The 17,131-nt window shown below is 56.3% G+C and overlaps 3 protein-coding genes across 3 annotated transcripts in view; all 3 read left to right on the plus strand.

The window, feature by feature from the left end:
- Window positions 1–1,969: 1,969 nt before the first annotated feature.
- Window positions 1,970–12,295, plus strand: UBE4A (ubiquitination factor E4A). The gene is made up of 20 exons (XM_033081786.1): window positions 1,970–2,045; window positions 2,175–2,339; window positions 2,451–2,627; window positions 2,816–2,928; window positions 3,499–3,651; window positions 3,762–3,921; window positions 4,088–4,290; window positions 4,499–4,690; window positions 5,524–5,857; window positions 6,084–6,210; window positions 7,155–7,462; window positions 8,005–8,137; window positions 8,997–9,184; window positions 9,271–9,371; window positions 9,496–9,609; window positions 10,270–10,444; window positions 10,585–10,765; window positions 10,961–11,108; window positions 11,332–11,489; window positions 11,630–12,295. The coding sequence occupies exons 2-20, from the start codon at window positions 2,216–2,218 to the stop codon at window positions 11,769–11,771; spliced, it is 3,231 nt and encodes a 1,076-aa protein (XP_032937677.1). The 5' UTR covers window positions 1,970–2,045; window positions 2,175–2,215; the 3' UTR covers window positions 11,772–12,295.
- A 136-nt stretch (window positions 12,296–12,431) lies between these two features.
- ATP5MG (ATP synthase membrane subunit g) lies at window positions 12,432–13,686 on the plus strand. The gene is made up of 3 exons (XM_033081718.1): window positions 12,432–12,570; window positions 12,770–12,930; window positions 13,504–13,686. The coding sequence occupies exons 1-3, from the start codon at window positions 12,507–12,509 to the stop codon at window positions 13,600–13,602; spliced, it is 324 nt and encodes a 107-aa protein (XP_032937609.1). The 5' UTR covers window positions 12,432–12,506; the 3' UTR covers window positions 13,603–13,686.
- A 2,704-nt stretch (window positions 13,687–16,390) lies between these two features.
- Window positions 16,391–17,131, plus strand: part of KMT2A (lysine methyltransferase 2A) — a 39,995-nt gene continuing 39,254 nt past the window's right edge. Inside the window, exon 1 of the mRNA XM_033081521.1 lies at window positions 16,391–16,729. Coding sequence (XP_032937412.1) covers window positions 16,391–16,729 — 339 coding nt within the window. The remainder of the gene's footprint in view (window positions 16,730–17,131) is intronic.

Raw genomic sequence — 17,131 nt, forward strand, 5'->3', positions numbered from 1 at the left:
GCTCGGTCCTGCACCACCTCATGGACCCTGGCATAGCCCCACAGCCCCCCAACAGCCCAAACTGTGCCCCCTCCCTGTCTGACACGGTGCCCCAGGACTCCCCCAGCATGGCAATGTTGCACGGGGCTGGTGCTGTGACAGGCTGGATATGGTGTAGTAAATTTAAATTAATATCATTACAGGAATTACATCACTGGAGTCACCTGCAGTGCTCGGCAGGGCAGTGCCTGGGCCTGAGCCAGGGGCCTGGATTGAAAAAAAAATCAGTAAAATCTGTGTATACAGGGTCTGGTTGGGCTGGGGAACCTCCCTGCAGTCCCCAACCAGCTTTTCTCAGGTGGTGTTTCATGGGTTGCAGAATAACCATTTCAATTTAACCCCCTTTGTCCACCTTTTCCTCCATCAATCCACCTTTGTATCTCCCCATAGAGTTTTGGGCAGGGTATTTTCTGACCCCACCTGAAATCTGTCCTACCCAGAAGGGTGAGAAGGGAGGGGTGGAGGAGCTGGGGAGCCCTGGGGCCGAGGTCAGCCCAGCACAGAGGGGACGGATGGGGGCTGTAATATAATCATATACAGCAGTGTCCCTGCACCACAGCCCCTGCAGCCCCAGCCCAAATCCCTACAAACATAAAACTCCCCGCACATGAAAAAGTTAAAAAAAAAAAAGCTGCAAATGAGAGTTTGTAGGTGCAAAGTTAATAAGGGTCAACATGCGCATTGATTTGACATAAAATCGTGATTTGCCTAATTAAGCAGTTTATTTACATATCATTAATATTCAAATGCAGACCACTGGGCGAATAACAAACACAAACTCGGTTATCGCACAGACAGTCGCGTTTACAGCACGGGACACGCTCGGGTCCCACCGAGCTGGGCTGGATTCGTGTCCCTGACCCATTCCCTGTGCCAGTCCCATTCCCAGTCCCATTCCCAGTCCCAGTCCCATTCCCATTCCCATTCCCTGTCCCAGCCCCAGTCCCAGTCCCAGTCCCAGTCCCATTCCCTGTGCCAGTCCCAGTCCTATTCCCATTCCCATTCTCATTCCCATTCCCATTCCCAGTCCCATTCCCAGTCCCAGTCCTATTCCATGTCCCTGTCCCTGTCCCTGTCCCAGTCCCTGTCCCAGTCCCTGTCCCATCCCTGTCCCATTCCCAGTCCCATTCCCAGTCCCAGTCCCATTCCCAGTCCCAGTCCCTGTCCCAGTCCCAGTCCCAGTCCCATTCCCTGTCCCAGTCCCAGTCCCAGTCCCATTCCCTGTCCCAGTCCCAGTCCCAGTCCCATTCCCTGTCCCAGTCCCATTCCCAGTCCCAGTCCCAGTCCCAGTCCCATTCCCTGTCCCTGTCCCAGTCCCATTCCCTGTCCCAGTCCCTGTCCCATTCCCTGTCCCAGTCCCTGTCCCATTCCCAGTCCCTGTCCCATTCCCATTCCCATTCCCAGTCCCATTCCCTGTCCCAGTCCCTGTCCCATTCCCAGTCCCTGTCCCATTCCCATTCCCATTCCCAGTCCCATTCCCTGTCCCATCCCTGTCCCATTCCCATTCCCATTCCCATTCCCATTCCCAGTCCCAGTCCCATTCCCATTCCCATTCCCAGTCCCAGTCCCAGTCCCAGTCCCAGTCCCAGTCCCAGTCCCTGTCCCATCCCTGTCCCATTCCCATTCCCATTCCCATTCCCATTCCCATTCCCATTCCCAGTCCCAGTCCCAGTCCCATTCCCATTCCCAGTCCCAGTCCCAGTCCCATTCCCATTCCCAGTCCCAGTCCCATTCCCAGTCCCTCTCCCATTCCCAGTCCCAGTCCCTCTCCCATTCCCAGTTCCATTCCCATTCCCATTCCCATTCCCATTCCCAGTCCCTGTCCCCATCGCTGTCCCTGGGGGGCCGCAGGTGTTGTTCTCCCGCCCGGCCGCCAGGGGTCGCGGCCGCCCTTCCCACCGTCGCTCCCTAAGTTCCGCCTCTCGCTCCTCCACTTCCGGTGCGTCGCGGTGACGTCAATTGTTGTGCGACGCGGTGACGCGCAGAGCTCTCCGGCGGTGGCCGAGGTAGGAGCGGCGGGAGCGGGGTGGGAGCGGGTTGGCACCGGGTGGGCACCGGAGCCCCCGCACCGAGCGGGTCGAGCCCGCCGCGCCCGGGGCAGCGGGCCCGGGCCCTGACGGCGGCCCTCCTCGCAGCGTTGCCCCGGCTCACCCGTATGGCGCGGCCCTGAGGGGAAATGACCGACCAAGAGAACAACAACAGCATCTCCAGCAACCCCTTCGCCGCCCTCTTCGGCTCCGTCGCTGCCGCCAAGCACTTCGCCGCCGTTCAGAAGCAGCAGCAGCTGCGGCAACTGACAGGTGGGAAGGTCGAGGGTGGCCCTGGGCAGGGGCTGGCTCTTGGGGAGGGGGCGAGGCGGTCCGCTTGGGCAGGGGCTGTGCCCCGGGATGCTGAAGGCTCTGTTCATGCAGGCGAGGAGACGTCCATCAGCCAGGATGACTCCGACAACAGTGTCTCCGAGAGCCTGGACGACTGTGATTACTCGGTGGCCGAGATCAGCCGCTCGTTCCGCTCGCAGCGAGAGCTCTGCGAGCAGCTCAACATCAACCACATGATCCAGAGGATCTTCCTCATCACCTTGGACAACAGTGAGCCCGGGAACCCCCGGGTTTGGCGGGGGGTGCGGTGCAGGCTGGGGCAACTCTGTGTGTCGGGTTTGTCTGAAATTGGAGGGGACAGCTGGGGGTGACAGTGCCAGGTGCAGCAGCTGGGGCTGTCCTAGGGGATGGGCTGTCCCCATCCACGCGGGTGGAACAGGTCTCTCTGCCTTTCCCAGGTGACCCCAGCATGAAGAGTGGGAATGGGATCCCGGCACGCTGTGTGTACCTGGAGGAAATGGCTGCAGACCTGGATGACCAGGACTGGCTGGACATGGACAATGTGGAGCAGGTAGGGATGCCTGCCTGGGGCCATCTGCAGGCTTTGGCCACCAGCTGGAGTTTGTTTCCTCAGAATGTGCATATGATGTACCCCAAATCCTTTTTCAAAACCTGGCACTAAGCTGCCACTCATTTTGCTGGAAAAGACTATGAGATTTTTGGGGTATGAGACTGAGAAAAGTGCAGCATTTGAGGAATCCAGCCCTTCCTCCTGCAGGCTACAGGAGTTTGCTGCCCTGCAGGTCTGTGTGGGTGGGGAAAGAAAGAAAAACAAGAGAACTCGGTCAACGATGTCCAGGCACGCACTCATCTTCCTATGCAGCTGTATCAGTTGTTCCTGCTGAGGATTTCAATGGAAATGGTTTCTGTTGGGGGTACTGTTATTCCATGAGGGACTGGAGGATTTGCTTAGGCCAGAAGCAGCTGAGGATTCTCACTCCAGCACTCTGTTACTTATTGAGGGATAGAGAAAGATCCTCCCAGCAGGGATCAGTTAACCTGTGTGGTGTGGAGCTTCCTCCTCTGGAGGGATCAGCTCTGTGCTGAGGCTGTCACTGTACCCATCTGTGCTGGTGCCCAGGCCCTGTTCACCCGCCTGCTGCTGCCGGAGCCCGGGAGCCACTTGATCCACATGACGTCTGCCGGCACCCAGAACCTCTCGGCCGAGCGTGACGCCGGGGAGAGGCAGATCCTGCGCTACCTCTACGCCTGCTTCCGCAGGGCACGAGAAGAGGTGGGCACAGGCTGCCGAGGAGGAGGGCAGCCCTGTCACTCAGCTCTGGAGTGACCGAGCTAAAGTTGTGATGAGCAGGGCCCCAACACTGCCCTGTTCTCCTTGCTCAGATCACCAAGGTCCCAGAGAATCTTCTGCCCTTCGCCGTGCGCTGCCGCAACCTGACAGTGTCAAACACTCGTACTGTCCTCCTCACCCCAGAGATCTATGTCAACCAGAACGTGTATGAGCAGCTGGTGGACCTGATGCTGGAGACACTGAGAGGGGCACGTAAGTGCAGCCGTGTTGTGGTGCTGCCTCAGCACTGCAAGGCTACCCTGGAGCATCGTGGAGTTGGGTGAAGCTTTGGCTCTCCTTGCTGCAAAAAGAGGGGGTTGTGTTTAGGCCAGTTTAGCTGTTGGAGCACTGTGAATAACAGTCTTATATCTCCTGCCAGAGTTTGAAGACATGACCGAGTTCCTTGAGGATGTCATAGAAGCCTTAACAATTGACGAGGAGGTGCGGACGTTTGGGGAGGTCATGGTTCCCGTGTTTGACATTCTGCTGGGGAGAATCAAAGACCTGGACCTCTGCCAGATCCTGCTGTACACATACCTCGATGTGCTCCTCTACTTCACAAAGCAGAAAGACATAGCAAAGGTGGGTGTCTTGGCTTAGGCGGGAGCTTTTTGCAGGGCACGTTTACAAGACCTGATCTATAAAGGCCAAACAACAGTGTAGTGTCACAACACCCAGTGTTTGTAGTCATACCCCTCCCTTCCTTTCCCACAGCATGTCACAAACCCATCAGTTTGTTGGAGTTTTTACTGGGATTTTGGACAATACCATGTCTTGATGTGTTCCCCAGGTTTTTGCAGGCTACATCCAGCCCAAGGATCCCAGCAATGGACAGATGTACCAGAAGACTTTGCTTGGTGCCATTTTAAATATCTCCTGCTTGTTGAAGACCCCTGGCGTGGTGGAGAACCATGGCTACTTTCTGAATCCATCCCGATCCAGCCCACAGGAGATTAAAGTGCAGGAGTCCAACATCCATCAGGTGGGAGAAGTGGGGCAGTTCTGCTTCCTGCAGTGTTAGTGGCCTGTTATTGCCTGAGGGTTCAGGACATGGTACCGGGGCTTGAGTTCCACCGCTGGTTCAGGAACAGCCTGCATTGCAACTAGGCACAGCCCAAAACTGCTTTGAATTCTCCAGCTGGAAAATTTTTTTGCCAGCTGCAACAGTTTTGTCAGCTGTCTTGGGTGGTTGTAACCCAAGTCTTTGTGTCTTATCAAAGTTGCCTGAGCTTTTGGAAAAAGGATGAGAGGTACTGGTGGAACAGACACCAGTTACTTGAGGTGCTACCTGGAGATCGTCTGCCTCAGGTATTGCAATCACCAGGGAGTACCTGTCCTGTAATTAAAACATTAACTGATTCTCAGTTGAGAAGGTGACAGGCAACATTCTCTCATTATTCAAGTACATTTCTTCCTCAGAGGAATATCACAGGAATGTTCCAGTAGGTCAGGTGTGAAACATGAGGATGTGGGATGTTAATACAGGAGTGAACTGGGGTGCAGAGGTCATCCCTGAGATGGGCTTTCCCACTCAGGGATTCTTTCAGGCTGTCAAAAATAGGTAAAAAATTTTGGATTTATTCCATATGAGATCAAAATGTCTCAGCTGTGCATTTGAAGACATCCCTAATTGTTATTTGATGCCAGCCCCAGGCTCTGACCTGCTTCTAACACGTGTGTGATGGGTGATTCACAGGGTGTCCTGAGGAGCAGGACATGGTCTGGAGCCGGAAAGGGTCTGATAGCAGTGATATCAGAGAGACAAAAGAACAACCCCCAAGGACTCATTCAACTGTGTTCTGTTTCCTGTAACAGTTCATGGCTCAGTTCCATGAGAAGATCTACCAGATGCTGAAGAACCTGTTGCAGTTGTCACCGGAGACGAAGCACAGGATTCTCTCCTGGCTGGGAAACTGCCTCCACGTGAATGCAGGCCGCACCAAAATTTGGGCTAACCAGATGCCAGAGATTTTCTTCCAGATGTACGCCTCAGATGCCTTCTTCCTCAACCTGGGGGCTGCCCTCCTGAAGCTGTGCCAGCCCTTCTGCAAACCCAGATCTCCAAAGCTGCTAACCTTTAACCCTACCTACTGTGCCCTGAAGGAGCTGAACGAAGAGGAGAGGAGGAGCAAGAACGTACACATGAAAGGTACACCTAAATATTGGGGCTAAGGGAGTGGGAAGGGGGATCTCCTCAGGTCCCCACTTTACCCAGCAGCATCCTCTCAGTGGGTGCCTTAGGGTCAGGGGAGAATTAGAAGTGTGACTAGAGAGGAGCAAGAAGAGAGCCTTTTGTGTCCTTAGGGTCCCTCTCAAACCCTCTCCTCACCAGCACTGCTGGGTAGGACCTGATGCAGAGATGCTTTTCCTTACAGGTTTGGAAAAAGAGACGTGTTTGATCCCTGCTCTGAGTGAGCAAGAGCCACAGTTTGCAAACAGCTATAACCTGGTGACGGAAAATCTGGTGCTCACACAGTATACCCTGCACTTGGGGTTTCACAGGTACTTGCTTTCAGTTCCCCTGGGGCAGTTTTCCACCCATGGACGTTTCAGTAAATACTCTGAAAATAGGTGGCCAGCTGAGCTGCTGCTTGAACTTCATCCTTACTGAAGAAATTTTGCCCACATTTTTGCTAATCAGGATACACTCAGGCTTTAAACAAGCATTGTGGGTTTGGATTCTCAAATCCCCTTGGCCTTTCTGCAAGTGTTTTATCCTAAGGGAGTATTACACGCTCTGTATTATTTATAGACACCAATAGCCAGGGGCTGGGTATTTGTAGGTTGCTCCATTCCCCCCTCTCCTTGGGGCAGGAGCCACTGGCACCTCCCTTCACTAGTAGAGAGCATCTAGGTGGCAGAGAACCTGCCCACTGGGAGTGACCTAAATGCCCTGATAGCTGGGCTGTGTGTGAAACAGCAATGTGAGGCAGCTGTCAGCTTCTAGGAGAGGATTTTCTGGACACCAAAACACTCTGTTTTGCACGGTTTCCTTCTGCAAATCGTTGCCTAGATACTGTGAGGTCATGGCTGATCCAAGCAGAGTCCCCTTCTGGTTTATTCTCTAAATATAGACATTGACAAAAAAGTTATTATGCAAGTGGCTTGTTGCTGGGAAACTGAAGTGTTACCTTGCAGGCATCTCTGGGACATGTTGGATCCCTGACCTCAGTGACCCAAGGGAGCAGGGTGCTGCAGAGGGCTGTGCCATGTCCCCAGGCCACTCTGCAGGTGCCATGGTCCCTCAGAGGGTCTTGTGCCCTCCCAGCTCCTGCCAGGCCTTTCCCCAAGGCTTCCATTACCAGAGCCCCAGACAGGGTATCCACAGGAAATTATCTGAATCCACCAGCACAGAACAGTCTCCCACCAGCTTCTGCATTGGTGAGGCAGGATGTCTGTCTGTCTGTCTCCCTCCTCAGCCCCTCCTTGCCTCCTTTCTTGAGCAGGTTGCATGACCAGATGGTAAAGATAAACCAAAGCCTTCACCGCCTGCAAGTGGCATGGCGAGAAGCTCAGCAGAGCTCCAGCCCTGCTGCTGACAGCCTCAGGGAGCAGTTCGAGCGCCTCATGACCATCTATCTCTCCACCAAGACAGCGATGACGGAACCGCAGATGCTGCAGAACTGCCTGAACCTGCAGGTGTCCATGGCAGTGCTGCTGGTGCAGCTGGCTGTGGGGAACCACGGGACGGAGCCGGTGGAGCTGACCTTCCCGCTGCCGGAGGTGGAGCACAGCGCGCTGGCCTACGTGCCAGGTGAAGCCACGGTCCTGTGGGGGTCTGTGCCAACACCTGTTATACAGGAGCACTGGAAGAGCTGCCTGAGCAAGTGCTTCCCTGTCCAGGGCAGGACATGATGCTACCACTGACATTGTGCAGAATATTCTCTCTGAAGGGGATCACTTATAAAATTTGGGGCTGTTTAAGAGTAGAGAAGCTGCTGACCTTTTAGAAGTCCTACAGATTGGCAAGTGGCAAATTCTACATTGATATAGTATTTTCTCTATGTGTAAACTCTTTCTTCTGAGACCTGCTTCAGGATTCTTCCCTTGAGGGTTGTGTGTCTCATCAGCAGACAGATGCTGGATTCACCCCATAAGTACCTGACTTCTGGGAGGGAAGAGGGGAAGTGAATCCTGGGTGTTACTCATGCTGTCAGCCTGAGCATCCTTCTCCATGACAGGTTCTAATACAGCTTGTTAATTACCAGTACTTAATCAGCATCAGCGTGGTGAGGGAAGAGTGGATGGGAGGCTGGAAAAGGGCCAGGTGAGCTCAGCTACAATCTCTGTTTGCAGAGTTCTTTGCCGATAATTTGGGTGACTTCTTCATTTTCCTGAGGCGTTTTGCTGATGACATCTTGGAGACTTCTGCCGATTCTCTGGAGCACATCCTTCATTTTGTTACTGTTTTCATGGGTGATGTGGAGAGGTAGGTGCAGCCTTGGTTGCTTGTTGCAGAACACCCAGGGGGACCAAGCAAATAGAAATTGCAGAGCTGTCTTGAGGCTTGGTTTGTGCAGCTGTGAGCAGGTTGATCTTCTTGGAACAGCTGAAATCTGCGTGCAGGAGGCACAAAGGGAACAGAGGCCTACTGGGAGGCCACAGGCTTCATGCAAGGTTCAAATGGGATTTGGTCTTATCTTCCTGATACAACATCACCCTGCTTTCTGCAGTTCTGCTGTTCGTGCATTTACACTTGTGTGTAAAGGCAGTGAGCTCCTGGCAGCAGCAGCAGATGGACATTTCCCGTGGTAGGCAGCTCTCATTGTTCCTGCTGTCCCTGGGAGATGGAGGCTGTAGTTCTTCCTGGCAGTCCCCTACAACATCATCTGGGGCAGGTGGTTTGGCTTCTGCCCCACAGTGCAGCAGAGGTATACTCTGATCTTGGTGCTGGACAGCAGATACAGCAGGCAAAGCACTTGGATTAAAAAGGAAGGGTAAAAAGAAAGCAGGTCCATGTGCAGTAGGAGAACAGCTGGGATGGCTAGTGGGGTTTGCTCAGGAGCTCCAGCTGACTAGCAGGCATTGGTCTGTGAATGGGAGAGCTGCTGTGGGAGGGGTGATAGCAGCAGCTTGGCTGTTCCCACACCCTCTGGCCTCTGCCTGAGATTCCACTGTGGCAGGGAGTTCATGCAAGTGAGTGCTGACCCAGGGCTGGCTTTACAGATGGTCTGCAGCAATCTGACACTCGGGCATGAATGAGCATAGCTCCTGGAGTGATTCCTGAACAGCTCCAGTCTGCACCATGGCCATGCCATCCTGGATTTGCTTTGTTCTCTCTCTTGCAGAATGAAGAATCCTCACCTGCGAGCCAAGCTGGCTGAAGTGTTGGAAGCTGTGATGCCTCACTTGGACCAGGCTCAGAACCCACTTGTCTCGAGTGTGTTCCATCGCAAGCGAGTGTTCTGCTCTTACCAGCACGCTGCCCACCTGGCCGAGGCACTCATCAAAGTCTTTGTGGATATCGAGTTTACAGGTAAGCGTGGAACAGGAACAGTTGAGTTCCCTGTGTAGCACCTGTGGGGGGCTGTCCACTTGAAAGGTTCTTTCCCTTGTGCCCAGGTGACCCACACCAGTTTGAGCAGAAGTTCAACTACCGCCGTCCCATGTATCCCATCCTGAGGTACATGTGGGGCACTGATTCCTACCGGGACAGCATAAAGGTGAGGCAAGGGGTGCATGTTGAGTGTGCCATGTGAGTGTGGAGCCCACATGTGGGGTCATGTGGGCCCATGTTCTGCCTTTGGGGCTGTGCTGCAGAATTCACTGTTGTCCCTTTCCTTGCAGGCTCTGGCTGATTATGCCTCAGAAAACCTGGAGGCAATGAACCCCCCTCTCTTCTTGCGCTTTCTTAACCTGCTCATGAATGATGCCATTTTCCTGTTGGATGAAGCCATACAGGTAGGGCTGAGCTCACATTCCATCAGCACCACTTAAACAAGTTCCCACTTCCTTGGTGCAATACTGATCTGGAGAACAGGGCCAGCTTGCCTGGCCCTTCCTGGTGAGTCTCTGCAGTAGGTACTGTGCAGGAAGCAATCCCAAGATGGTGTGGTCAATACCCTCGGAGAAGGGGTGAAGGCAGGAGGAAGGGTCTGGAGCCCTGTCTATCTCTCTTCCTTGCTTTGGGTTTGGGAGGCAGCTCAGAACCAAGAGGAGCAAAAGGGCTTTTTCAGATCCGACAGGAATCATGCTGGGAAATCTGCCTGTTGCTGATCTGGATACACTCAGGCTTTAAACAGTCACTGTGGGTTTTGATTCTCAAATCCCCTTGGTCTTTCTGCAAGTGTTTGTCTCCAGACAGTTCTGTTTTGGGATTACAAGGGAATCCCAGGTGCCCTCATGTCCGTGGTGTGTGTTGAATGTCTCTCCACTCCTTTCAGAGCTGCTGTTGCTGCTAGAAAGGGCTATTTTGGGGAGCTATTACCTGCCAGAGAGCTGATTGCTGGAAGGTCGGCAGATAAGATCGGTGATATGGATGTTGCCCGACTAGTTCTGAGCATTTCTGGACCTCCTTGGTGTCGCCACCCACCCAAACACTCCATGTGTTCTGTCTTGCAGTACCTCAGCAAGATCAAAGTTCAGCAGATTGAGAAGGACCGGGGTGAGTGGGACAGCCTGTCCCCGGAGGCTCGGCGCGAGAAGGAGTCCAGCCTGCAGATGTTTGGTCAGCTGGCACGTTTCCACAACATCATGTCCAATGAAACCATTGGCACTCTGGCTTTCCTGACTTCAGGTAGGGAAAGTGGCCCCTCCTGCCTGCCAGGACCTAGAGAAGAGCCCTGCCAGGGAGTGGGCTGGCAGGAACTTGTTTTTGATATGGTCAGATCAGGATGGAATTGCTGTGAATCTGCAAACTGTTGTTTTCCTTTCCAGAAATCAAGTCCCTGTTTGTGCACCCTTTCCTTGCTGAGCGCATCATCTCCATGCTCAACTACTTCCTGCAGCACCTGGTTGGGCCTAAAATGGGAGCTTTGAAGGTGAAGGATTTCAGTGAGTTCGACTTCAAGCCACAGCAGCTTGTGTCTGACATCTGCACGATCTACCTAAACCTTGGGTAGGTGATGAGGGGAGTGAGCCCTTCGGTGGCAGGAGCCATCTTGGTGATACTGGGGGATAAATGCTTAGTTACACTTGAGCTTTTCTTGAGCTTTGAGTCCTTTGCTGTGGGAATGTGGCTGCTGTGGGGACTGTTTTGCAGCCCTGATAAATGGGGATTATTAAACCTTTCTCTACGTAACCTGTGGTGCAGGGATGAAGAAAACTTCTGTGCCACAGTCCCCAAGGATGGCCGCTCCTACTCACCGATGCTCTTTGCCCAGACCGTGCGGGTTCTGAAGAAGATTAACAAGCCTGGGAACATGATAGTATCATTTAGTAACCTGGCTGAGAGGATCAAGGTGAGCACTGGCGGGACAAAAAAATTGAGCTGGTTCCCTGTGTTCTTTTCCCTCTGTTTATTGCTGCATCTTCGCTGTGGAGCTGGATTTCTGGGAGTGGAGCTTTGTCCAGGGTCCAGGTGGGGCAGCTGGGAGGGTTCCCTGCCTGCACAGACCTGTGAATGCTCCCTGGTTTTTAAACAACAAGGAGGCCAAATCCCTCAAAGCCACATGTGCTCCCTAGTCTCTTGCAGACCGGCAGCAGCAGGAAGAGGAGACATATGCAGATGCCTGTGATGAATTCCTGGATCCAATCATGAGCACTCTGATGTCAGACCCCGTGATCCTGCCCTCCTCCCGTGTCACCGTGGACCGATCAACTATAGCCCGACACCTCCTCAGGTGTGCAGCACAGCCCTCATACCTTGATACTTTTGAGGATCTATTTCACATATCCAATGACTTCCTGGCCTCTCTGGGTTTTGGGTTTTTTTATCTCTTGCACCAGGAGTATCTAAGTAATCTCCTGTTTTATTTTTCAGTGATCAGACAGATCCTTTCAATCGGAGTCCCCTCACTATGGACCAGATCAGACCAAACACAGAGCTAAAAGAGAAGATCCAGCGATGGCTCGCAGAGAGGAAAAAGCAGAAGGAGGAGGAGCTGGAGGACACACTGAACTAAAAAACAGGATCTCATCTCGAAACCTCCTCTCCCAGGCGAGATCAGCCACGCAGGGGTAATGGCTGGAGCTGCCACCCCAGTGATGACTACATTTAGTGCATTGCCACCACATTTGGAGTCTCTCCTCAGACTTTCCCTGCCAGCCCTTGTTCTCTCTTCCTTTCAAGACTCTCTCTTTAATACTAAGACTTTCCACTGCACTACAGCTTTGAGCCTCAGCCTCGAGAGAAGAACCCAGCCTCCTCAAGATGTGGTGCCCTGGCCCTCTATTACCTGCTCCTTGTGTTGGCCACATTGTTTTACAGCAACAGCAAAAGCCTCCCTCTGTTCTGTGTTTAAACTGTAACCATCTTTCACTTGGTGAAAGCAATGCCTCCAGTCGCTCCCAGAGTGGGATGGGGGGATCAAGAGGAGGGGGACGTTTTTCCAACTTGTATGTGTCAGGATGTATGTAGCAAGGTTTACTTCCCTAATGAGTGTTGGGAATGGCGGGCGTTGGAAATTAAAACATAGAGATCATCTTACAGCTGGTGTTGGAGGTCTGGCAGTGTAGAAAAGCCTCTCTGGGCTCTGTGCAGGGACCGGGCGGTGTCGGCACTGCGCGGGTCTCGAACCCGCGGCTCCAGCGCGGCCCCGCCCCGCCCCGCCCCGCGCACGTGGCCCGGGGTCCTCGCTGCGGGCTGCCCGCGGCGAACGCCGGGTGCAGCGAGCGGCGGTGACATTGAGCGCGCAGCGATGGCCAAGGCCGCACAGGGGCTCGTGCAGCGGCTCGTGCAGCGCGGGCCGGAGCTGATCGGGGGTGAGGGACGGGAGCGGGGACGGGAGCGGGGCTGGAATGGCAGGGGCCGAGCTGAGGGGAGGGGAGCGACTGCGGGCCGCGGGGAGCGGAGGGGAGGGGGTCCGGAACAGGGGTAAGGGCAGCGGGGCTGGGTCCGGGCAGGCCCGGCGGGCTCCCGCCGGTGGGAAAACACCGTCCGCTCCGGTCCCCCTCCCCGCAGCCGCCGTGACGTACTCGAAGCCGCGCTTGGCCACGTTCTGGTACTACGCCAAGGTGGAGCTGGCCCCGCCGACCCCCGCCGAGATTCCCCGGGCCATCGACAGCATGAAGGGGCTGGTCAGGGCCTTCCAGAGCGGCCGCCTGGCGCAGCTCACTGTCAAGGTACCGGCCGGGGCGGGATGCGACGGTGCCGAAGGACAGCTCCAGCGAGAGCCTCCTGGCCACCCAGGAAATGCTCTGCTCCTGCCTTGGGAAGCTGTGGGAACTGTTGTTAACGACATAGGAAGTGCATGGAATTCAGGGGCCCTAAAGTGTTTTATTTTATTGGCTTTGCATTAGTTCTTGCCTGCCTGGAGCAGGCTGTGATTGATCCCCTCTGGTCCCATCGTTTTCTGTCCCAGGGGAGGGAGTGTCCCTGGGTGGCTGAATGAGCCCAGCCCTCTGGATCCGCTGTGTCATTGGTCGGCCTTGAAATTAGTGCGTTTCCCATATGTGGACTAAGAATAATCCTTGAAAGGGCTGTAAGAAGCCACGAACAACAGCTGACAGCATTCTTAATGTTCTAGAACATGTCTGGGATGGGACATGCTGAGGGGTGGCCGAACACAGCAAACACTGTGCTCCACTTTTGGGTTTTTGCCTTGAGAACTGCTGGAGGGCGTGGATGTGGCAGTGGGAGCGAGGGAGGAGCTGTTGTGGGAGTGTGGGATTTATCCAGTGGCTTTTTCCTTTCAGGACGCACTGAGGAATGGCCTGGTGGCCACAGAGGTGCTGATGTGGTTTTACATCGGGGAGATCATCGGCAAGCGCGGCCTCATCGGGTACAACGTGTGAACACTCACCTCAGCAATGGCAGCGGTGCCACGGCGCTGGGTCTGTAACAGGGTCTGAGACAATAAAACTAGGAGCTCATATCAAGCTGTTGTCATCCTTGTGTGGCACTCTTGACAGGTGCCGGCCTGTCCTAGGGGCAGTGCTGGCAGGGATGCCTCCTCAAGAGCGGTCTAGGGGCCAGTCCCAAGGGTGCCAGAGCTGCTTTGGTGACACCACTTTTGGTCACCAGAGCTCTGTTTGCTCTGGGACACTCACTGTGCCCCGACTGTGGCTCCAGGGGAGGTCTGAGAGCCCCAAAATGAGAGGCTGCAAAGGGGAAACATTCCATTTGTTCCTGAATGCCCTTTTCCCATCAGCTAGTGGGAACAAAAACCAAATTCCAGTACTTTTTACATTATCAAAAGCAATTTCCATGGCTTACTCTATAGGGAATGTAGCGTGGTTACAGGCAGCTCTTTTAGTTTGGTGTCTCACTGGTGCAGTGGAAGCCTGTGGAAGTAAGCAGAGCTTTGCTGCATGTGTCACCTCAGCTCCCACTGGCCAAAGGTTGAGCTATCTAGGATTCTACCACCTTGCTCATTGTCAGCCAGCTCTTGCAGGGTTTTCTACAAAACCTGGTGAGTGCCCTGTGCTCTGGCGTGTTCAGAAATAATAATTCGTCTGAAGCTAGCAGCCTGTTTCTATTGTCCTAGAAGATGTTTTTAGTCAGTATTGCTCCTTGTTGATACTGTTGTTGTCTTGGCTGCTCCTTTGCTCCTCTGGTGTTGTCTTGTGTACACCAGTGACCCTACAGGCCCCCAGCCCTCAGTGACCCCACTGTCTCTGGGGTGACTGTGCCAGTAGCACGTCCCTTGCTCCTGTCCCTGCAGCAGAACCGACCTTCCCAGCCCCTCATCCTAGCAGGAGGCCTTGTGTGCCTCTGACAGGGAGTGCAGGTGAGCTCACACGCTCCAGATGTGGTAACCAGTAGGTTGTTCGTGGCATTGATGGAAACCTTTTTTCTTGTTAAAAAGAAGGGTTCCTGCCCCAGAAGCTCTGGGTCACAACTGGTCACAGGTCACCTCCATGCCACAGATGGGAAAACTGAGGCTCAGTGAGCACCCCAGGTTCTGTGGGGGAGTCTGCAACAGGAGCAGTGACTGGACCTGTGCTTCCAGCCCCCTGCCCAGCCTGTGTCCTGTGCTTGCTTCTCCCACCAGTCTGGCCAGGACACCATGAGTGCCTCGCAGGGCTCTCCTCCTGATGCTGGGGAGGGTTTTGTGATTGCCCAGCCCCAGCAAACCTGACCAGGGGTGCAGCCAAATGGTCTGGCTGAGCAGGGGTGAATGATGGCCCCACAAGCTTTCTGCTCCTGTCACCACAAGCCCTTGACCCTGCAGGTAGAGAGACCAGCGAGGGGAATGGGCCAGGCCCTGAGGTGAGATTCTGTTCCTCAAGGAGAGGGAGATGACATACGGGATGTAATGTGTGAGCTTGACTGGAAGGAGGATTCTGAACCCAAGAGAACATCGCTGAAAGCAAGGCTGTCCGATCTGGCTCAAGACCTGCCTCTCGTCTCTGACTTACTCTTGTCTGCATGAGCCCCTCTCAAAGCAGGTTCTGGGTGTTCAGGGGGCTGCAGCTCACACAGCACTGGCCAGGCCAAAGCTTCTGTGGGAGGATGAGATTAAGCTTCACTAGTAAAGCAAAGGAGAGTTCAAAAATGCTCCTGTCCCTAGAGAGGAAGAAACCATCTAATTTTAGTTCTCCCTGGAAGTCCTCTGGAGAAGTCCCCCCTAGCAGAACCCAGGCAGAAGCAGCATCTGTGACTCCAAAGGGCTCCAGCACTTGTTCGTCCTGTCTAAAATCAGAACAGTGTCTGTAGGGATGAGCTGCCTCCCCCCGCCCCTCCCTCCTTCAGCTGATCAACGTCGGAGGAAAATGGGTATTTTATGTCCCCAAGCAGAGGGATTTACATCTTATCGGTGTGTTTGCAGTGCAGTTCTCACAGAACGCGGTGGGCGCTTGTTGGATGTTAACCCTGTTCTCGCTGTGCTGGGCATGACGGCGTTGCCAGCCCGGTGCTATCGCCGTCACCTCCCTCCCGGGGGTGGCACTTAGCAGGACGCGGCACCGGCGGGGCGCGGGGCCGCCAGGCAGGACACGGCTGGGGCCGGGAGGGTAGGGGCGAAGCCGCCCGGCCTCGGTACCACAGCTCGGGGCCGCGTTCCCCCCGCAGGGAGCGGCTCGGCCCGGCCCGGGCACCGGAGGCTCTCGGCGCCGCGAGGTCCTCGCGGGGACTGCGGGCTCTGCCATGCCGGGCCCCGGGCCGCGCCCCGCGCCCTGCATACGGCCCGGCGCTATGCAGGGGGTCGGCAGCACCGCCTATGGCGTATGCGCGGTCCTGGGCGCCGGCGGCTCGTACTCCCGCTCGGCATCGCCGTCGGGGTAATGCGGGTTGCTTGCGGCCCCATTATATGTCAGGCAGGTTCCGGGGCTGGCTCGCTGGGAGCCCCGCGCCTGTATGGCACTGCGAGCTATGAGGGGCCGCGGCGGCCCGAGAGTGCGCTATCCAGGACGGGGGGCTGCACTGGGGCTCGGGCCTTGGGCCCTGCATATCGCCCAACGTTATGCCGAGCTAGCACTGACAGAGAATGGTTTATTCATGGGCCGGGGCGGCGGGATGGCGGAACCCCACAACCTGCATGGCACCCGTTGTTATGCAGCGCCTCCGCGGGCCGGCGAAGCGCTATGCAGGGCGCGGGGTGCGGCCCGGCCCCGCTCTCTGGCTCGTCGCCTCTCAGTAAAGATGGCGCACAGCGGTCGGTGGCGCTTCCCCGCCCGGCCCGGCAGCGGCGGCTGGGGCCGCCGGGGCCCGGGGGGGTCCCGCCTACGGGTGCCGGCCGTGCACAGCCTGCGGCCCGCCGAACCTGCGGCGGCGCCGGCGACGGCGGGCGAGGGCGAGCGCGGCGGCCCCTGCTCCGGCGGGGCGGCGGGAAGCGGCGGAGGCGGGGCAGCGCCGGGCCCCGGCGGCCCCGCGGCCGCGGCCGGTCCCGGCTTCGACGCGGCGCTCCAGGTCTCGGCCACCATCGGCATCAACCTGCGGCGGTTCCGCGCGGCCTGCGGCACCGAGGCGGGCAGCGGAGAGGTGAGAGGGGCGGCGGGGCGGGGGCGGGGGGGCGCGGCGGGCGGGCGGGTCCCGGGCGCAGCATCCCCGACGCCCCGGCAGCGGTGGCCCGAACACACCCGGGCGCACCCACCCACCCCTAGCCGCACTGCCCGCCCGCCGCCGGACACACCTCCCGCGCCCGCGCCCCGCACAAAGGGCGCGCCCGGCGGGGGGGGCCGTGGGGGGGTGGCGGGAGTCGGCGGGCAGGACCCGGTGCCGGTCCCGGTCCGGCCGCCCTCGCGGTCCCTCCCCGCGCACGCGACTTGCCGCCGGTGCGTCCTCGCTGCCGCCGCCTCCATTATCCGCCTCCCACCGCTCCCGCGCCCTCGGCGGGGCGGGATGCGATGCGATGCGCACACCCCGCCGCCGGGAGCGAGGTAG

Source organism: Catharus ustulatus, chromosome 28, assembly GCF_009819885.2.
Source record: "Catharus ustulatus isolate bCatUst1 chromosome 28, bCatUst1.pri.v2, whole genome shotgun sequence".
NCBI classification, from domain to species: Eukaryota; Metazoa; Chordata; class Aves; order Passeriformes; family Turdidae; genus Catharus; species Catharus ustulatus.

Coding starts and splice junctions, on each gene's coding strand:
- UBE4A (XM_033081786.1), top strand. CDS start 2,216: ATGACCGACCAAGAGAACAACAACAGCATCTCCAGCAACCCCTTCGCC. Junction 8,138..8,996: donor TTCATGGGTGATGTGGAGAG/GTAGGTGCAGCC, acceptor TCTCTCTTGCAG/AATGAAGAATCCTCACCTGC. Junction 10,445..10,584: donor TCTGGCTTTCCTGACTTCAG/GTAGGGAAAGTG, acceptor TTTCCTTTCCAG/AAATCAAGTCCCTGTTTGTG.
- ATP5MG (XM_033081718.1), top strand. CDS start 12,507: ATGGCCAAGGCCGCACAGGGGCTCGTGCAGCGGCTCGTGCAGCGCGGG. Junction 12,571..12,769: donor CGGGCCGGAGCTGATCGGGG/GTGAGGGACGGG, acceptor CCCTCCCCGCAG/CCGCCGTGACGTACTCGAAG. Junction 12,931..13,503: donor TGGCGCAGCTCACTGTCAAG/GTACCGGCCGGG, acceptor TTTTCCTTTCAG/GACGCACTGAGGAATGGCCT.